The 6463-nt window shown below is 46.4% G+C and overlaps 1 protein-coding gene across 5 annotated transcripts in view; it reads right to left on the bottom strand.

Moving 5' to 3' along the window:
* Positions 1-3978: 3978 nt before the first annotated feature.
* cux1a (cut-like homeobox 1a) overlaps positions 3979-6463 on the bottom strand; it is a 147744-nt gene continuing 145259 nt past the window's right edge. For all 5 annotated transcript variants that reach the window (XM_029249440.1, XM_029249438.1, XM_029249439.1 and 2 more), the window contains 2 exons: positions 5057-5324; positions 3979-4472 (listed from right to left, as the gene is read on the bottom strand). In XM_029249440.1, coding sequence (XP_029105273.1) covers positions 4019-4472; positions 5057-5324 — 722 coding nt within the window. In that variant the 3' untranslated portion in view covers positions 3979-4018. The remainder of the gene's footprint in view (positions 4473-5056; positions 5325-6463) is intronic.

The raw sequence follows: 6463 nt of genomic DNA, 5'->3' as shown, positions 1-6463 counted from the left end.
TTAAGTCAACGTATTTCTATTTCAGCTAAAGTCAAGATGTTAACAAGGTTTCATTCGTTAAAGATAAAAGTTATTTCAAGCATGCAAGTCTCGGGTTTTGTGCAAATTCATAAGTCCATTACTATGCCATCAGCCTTGTGCAGAGCCACATGTTGACCATCCAACTAAAGACAACCCTTAACCACTTTTAGCACTGCTCCGAACCATATGGAAGCATCGAGAACTTGATGGAGGTACAAAAAGACGATGACTCATTATCGGCCGAGAAATGGAGACTTCCAAACCAGATGTCTCTCTCCTTGCTTTTAGGAGCTAATCTCTGGGTGTTGATCTGACAACACAAGTGCGAAAATGTACAGCAGCAGGTTCCTGCAGCAGCCTGCATACAAGCATGTTCACTGGCTCAAATTGACCTGCTAGCCCTGAAGCCCCCAGACTGCAATGACTCAGCGCTGCTCTTCCAGGTCAGCGATGCCCTGGAGCTGCTCTCTTTTCTCCTTTTTCTGAAGCCCATTTGTGACTCTTCACTCCAAAGCACCTTGGTGATGTTTCCTTAGCTCTGGCATCTAGAAGACATCTGTCTAGTACTGTTGGGTATATTTTCTTCGCTCTACCTTCTCCGTGATGCCCTTAGTAACATACTCTCACTTCTAAAGCCCCTTGATAATTCTCTTTGTTCTCAAGTCCATGGACAACGCTTTCAGTTCTGTACACCATCGCTCTGCCTCCTTAACGCTGTTCTTTCTCCTATAATAATCTGCACGGTCCTTTCCGAATGAGCTGAAGATGATCTAAAAACAAATCACTGAAAGTAATTAACATCCTTGCTTGGCTTCACTCAAGTTTGCTGAGACATTCTCAATTTCCTGTCCCCTTGAAAAATAAACTGAATTAGGAAAACGCACAAAACAAGTTCGTAACATGTCATGAACCATGAATGCACCATATAATGCTATCCTGATCATCATTAACAGTTATTTCTTTAAAATAATATAAATGACATTGTCAAAACGATCTTCAGAGTATACTAATATACATGTAGGACAACTATATTTTGTAAGAATTACCCAATACTGCCGGCAGTCTATCAGTCTAAAAATGTAACTTGCCCCATTATAATCCCTTCCATAAAATACAAAAAAAAACAAAACAAATGAAACAAGACATCAAAATGAAAAAATACAGCACCTATAAATAAGCAGAACCAAAGAACAAAAAAAAAAAAAAAAACAAAAAAACTATGAAGTAATCTACCCTTAAGTCTCAATAAGATATGGCAGTAAAAGGAACTTACACATCAGCTATGTAAGGAGCCATACAATTGAAAAACAAAAACTTTAAAGAAAGGGTGGCAGTTGTGCGCTCTATGCGTGCGCAGGTATGTACAAATAAAAACCACGTAACGTATAAAACACACCAGAGACACACACTCGCTTTTCTAGGGTGCGGTACTTAAGGGGCGATGGGCCCCAGGTGATGCCTTCCCAGGCTCACACACGCAGGTATAGAAAGACTGTGTCTGTCTCTCTCTCTCACACACACACACACAAAGAACAAGGGAGAGGCAGTGGGCTGAGAGGCACTGTGAAACTGTGGCACAGGGGAAAGGGCAGAGAGAGGGTGCGCGCTGTGCGAGGGGACGGCGGATCGACACGACGACTATCATCTCGGGGAAGTCTGGAACGGGCACGTCCTTCCTCCAGAGCCGTCGCGGGGATCGCCATCAAGAGGAAATCGGTAGCAAATCATGACGGCGAGGCAGATGAGGGGGTAACGCCGAGTTTAAGAAACTCGGTTCCTCATTTAACGGAACAAAGCACTATTACGTCCAACTATTGGTACGAAAATATAAGTTTCGGGATTACCGCGTAACGCCTGGAAGGTTGTCGAGAAGATCGGCGAGTTCATTAAAACGGGAGCGTTAACGACCCGATGTTCCGCACGTGCCCGACGAAGGATTTCGGCAGCGTGACCAACAGATCCGGAGCGGACGGTCTTCGGAGCGACGCGCCACGGTTCAAGCAATCGACTGCTTTGGTTTTTCAGTCATTTGGCTAGTTTCTGCTGCTGTGCTCAAATTAACCTCGTGTAAATATCCGATCAAACGCACGGCGGGGAGGGCTTTTCTCAAACCCAAACCGTCCGCTCGTTTCTTCGTTGAACTCGGGAGTTGGAATACGAAGGGGGACAAATCGACGCAGGAGCCGTAGCTATTTTAATCCGTTTTAGGGAGAGGAAAGTGGCTTGATGAGGAGAAACCGTTATATTAGCGTTAGACCTGCATGTTTTTTTAAGAGTGCATAATAGGTGAGTCGTTCCCTCCCCTGAAAAGCGTACACTACACAAGAGGGAGCCTTAATGTAGATACACACGTACACACGCACAAGACATAGAGTGAGTAGCAAGGGCTGCGGCAGCCTCGAGAATGGACCTCGAGCTTCCATGAGCATAGTGGGAAGGGGAGAGCTGAGCAGAGCCCCCAGATTAGGGGTTCGTCCTAAAGCGAGCCGTGGTTCTCCTGGCCGTCGTGGAGCAAGGCCTGGCATGACCCCTCACGACCCCGCCCCCTCCCAGTCCGCAGCAGCCCCGCCCCCGGCGGCGTGCGACGTGACGCGACGAAACGGGTCCGCGTAGCGCTTCAGCCCAAGGCCGCACCGCCAGCCCCGCCTTGAGGTTTCCGTAGTGTGGTTTTTGTGGCTACAGGTTAAAAGCGGTTTCGATTTCTTCTCTCGCTTAAAAACGTCTTACGCCGATATATTTCCGCACGCGTTTCGTTTTTCTACTCGACTTTTCCTGATTTCAGCCTAAAGCGGAGTGTGTCAGATGAACGCCTCCAGAGGCCCGCACGTAGAGCAGTCCGTTAAAGCTATCAAATAAATGTGCACTACTTAAAGAGCTATAGATCACTTACGAGAAATAACACTAAATCAGCTACCACAAGATTTTTTCTCATTTTTTTCTTTTTCCTGATATGACCTTTTTTTTTTTTTATTTTACTTCTTGATGTTAAAAACGTGAATTAAAGTGATTTCATCATTCCTTTAAAAGTTTTAAAACCGTGAATCTTCGTTTTTTTTTTTTCTCTTTTTGCCTCCGAAATACTTTTTCTAGCACTGTTTAGAGTCGACAGACTGTGCAATCTCTTAGTGGCAACCAAATTGCTATAAAAAGGTGGGTTTTTTTTTTTTTTTTTTTTCCTTCTTTCGATGAGAAAGTGAATTTTAAAAAACGTGATTCTTTTCAAAGTAGTCCATGGCGTGCAGGAGATCCGTGGACATTAAATGGCCACCGGGTGGATTAAGAGACAGGGTTGCACAGGCGTAGGGGTCCCTGACCGCCGATCCTGCCCCCTGCCGACACCTGTTTGCAAGTGCTTGGCTTTTTCTCAAAGCATCTGTGTCTAACTTGTCTTGCTGGACAGCCGAACAAATACCGAAGAAAAAGAAGAAAAACGGGACAGAAAGGCCCAGAAAAACCTCACGACGGACACAAGGAAACAAATTAAAAAAAAAAAAAAAAAAAAAAAAAAAAGGCAAACGCTGTAACAATTACAGAGGAGGAGGAAGGGACCACTTGGTGAAAAGATGCGATTCAAACACTCTGAGGTGGCGAATTAACCTCTCAAAGGAAAAACAAAGGAACAAACAAACAGATAAATTGCTTCTTTAGAGTTTTTGTTTGAATCCTGGAAACAGCACAACCTCCTGGGAATTAATGCTCTTTGTCTGTAGTGCAGTCTCTGGTATCTTTTCGCACCACTGGCCAATGGTGTTTGGGCCCTGGGGCCAGCAGGGCTTTTAAGTGCTTTTCTGAACAAAATCATGATTTTTTTTTTTCCCCCCCTCCTCTTCGATTCTGCCCCTGCCCTCAATTTTTCCCACTCACAAGCTGGGTAAGATGCCATCTTTCCTGCTGCCCTGCACCAGGCTTTGCCACGGCTATGCAGTCAAGGTAAGGGGGGGGGAGGAAAAAAAAAAAAAAAAAAAAAAAAAGCTAAACGTTTTCCCGTCAGGGTGCTTCAAAACTCCCACTCGGAAGGCTCCTCACGGCTGGCCGCCTTTTCCAAGCGGTGGATGATGTTGTTGAGGTTAGCTGCCTTCTTCTTGCGCAGGCTGCTGTCCCTGGGGTTCCTGGCTATGGGTGCTGTCTCGGAGAAGCTAAACAAGCTGCCAATAGCGCTGCCCTTTTGGCTGCTCGTTCCAGGTGGGCTGAGGGCTGAGGTAGCGGTGTCCTGTGGCGCAGGGGGGCCGGAGGACATTTCCAAACCCATCCCTTCCTTGACCTCCTTGAGGTCAGCCCCGTTGCCCTCGGAGCCCGAGACCCCGCCGGGGCGGCCCTCTACTGTGCCGTCCGACTCGGTGCCGTCGCAGCTGTCGCCCTCACCCGCCTTGCTCCCCCGCGCTGAGGGGGAGCTGCCCTCCCCAGCAGCAGCCTGGATCTCCTCAATGAAGAGCTCGCGTCTGATTCGAGACCTGTAACACAAGAACGGTGCTGAGACACGACTCTTTATTCTTTAACCCATCACGAGGACTGCCGATGACTGTTTATTTGGTTTTGGTGACTACCTATTTGAGAAACCTACAAGCATCTGCTGCAAGAAAAGATCAATAACAAAGTGGAGTAATTATACTCACGCACATACATTGGTACTTCAGGCTACAAGCAATTAAGAATTTTCAAGATATGCAAATTTTCCTCTTTAACTGCATTTTCTTCCCCGTTCAATTTTCTAAAAGTCCTGCATCTCTGCTGGTTGCTATTACTTGGCAGCAAAATGCACCAACAAAGTACAGACACAGAGTAGGTGAAAGACCACCTTAAGTCCATGTGCAGCTCCTGTCTGGTGTTCCAGACTTTGGTGATCAATAACAAACTGAGGAACATCGTGCATGTTCATGGGATGGATTGGTCAACAATCTTCACTGGATAATGTTTTATGCAGATAATGCAATTTTATTTCCAATAGTCTGTGCAAGTTGAAGACTTAGTATATGTAAATGAAGTCAGTCTCATCAGGTAAAGTCTACAGGACAACATGCCAGTGCTGCATACCTACCTGTAGTTGTGGAACCAGTTTATGACTGTGCTGGTCTTGAGGTTCAGCTGGCTGGCAAGCTCCTCAATGGTCTTGGGGGAGGGGTAGGGCTTCTGCTGATAGGCCCGCTTCAGGGCCTCCTTCTCTTCAGGTGCCAGGACAACACGGGGCTTCTTCAGCTGGTGCTGTTGGTGCTGGGGGCTCCCGCTCTGACTCCCCTCCCCCCCAGGTAGCCCGGGCTCTGCTGGCTGGCTCTCGCTCACCGAGCTGTGACGCCTCTTCATGTAGGCTGTAGAGACATGGGGCGAATGGGGTTAGACGTGTGCGTGCTCTACACAAGGTCGCTCACGTGCACACTTCACCGATGATAAACTGTACAATGCAGCACAGATGCCAAAAGCACCTTATTTAGCCTGTGCACTGAAACACAAGACAATGCTGACCATCAGTTTAACCTAAAAATATATTTAGCACAAACACACACATTTTCAGAACCGCTTGTCCCATACGGGGTCGCGGAGAACCGGAGCCTACCCGGTAACACAGGGCAGAAGGCCGGAGGGGGAGGGGACACACCCGGGACGGGACGCCAGTCCGCCGCAAGGCACCCCAAGCGGGACTCGAACCCCAGACCCACCGGAGAGCAGGACCGTGGTCCAACCCACTGCGCCCCCATATATTTAGCATTATAGTAATATTTGTAGAAATGGAGGTAGCAAGTAGTGTAGTGATCGGAGCCGATGCCTTTAGGATTAGAGCACCCAGGTTCAAAACCCAACTCCTGCTGGAGGAAGGTTCTCACCAGGAATTGCTCCAGTAAAAATTACCCAGCCGTATAAACGAGTAAACAACTGTAAATAGCGAAACGCTGTGAGTGCTCAAAAGAGAATCTCAAAGGAACTCCAAGAAATTCATATCTCAGCAGCATTTATAACCCTTTTCACTTTCTAGTGTGTATGAATAGCTAATCATAAAAGGGAAGCAAAAATATACTGTAATGCACAAGGGCATCTGGAATGGCACTAATAAACAGTGGGCAGGTTTGTTACTATAGACTTACGCTGAGAGGAAGTGAGTACTGACAGCTGATGAACATGTCTTACAGGGCTCAGAAAAATATAGAATATTATATATTTTTCTGCAAATTATCCAACACAGAACTTCAGTTAGAAGAGATAACAGATCACTGTAGAATCAGCCTAATGCAGCACAGTCTATGTATGTTTAAATGTACATATACATTCACTCCCCCCATTCACCAGAAATTAATTTTATGAAAAATCTTGATTGCAGACTGGCCGAACTTATACCCATCTCTTCACTTAACACAGCACTCCAAATTATCTTGGACAAAATTATCAGCAATTTCCCCAAATAACCAAGTGCTTCCCCCATACAGTGCACACATTTTCTGCTAATTGTGAATAA

The sequence above is a fragment of the Scleropages formosus genome, chromosome 25 (assembly GCF_900964775.1).
Source record: "Scleropages formosus chromosome 25, fSclFor1.1, whole genome shotgun sequence".
NCBI lineage: Eukaryota > Metazoa > Chordata > Actinopteri > Osteoglossiformes > Osteoglossidae > Scleropages > Scleropages formosus.
This window is presented reverse-complemented; position numbering and strand designations above follow the sequence as displayed.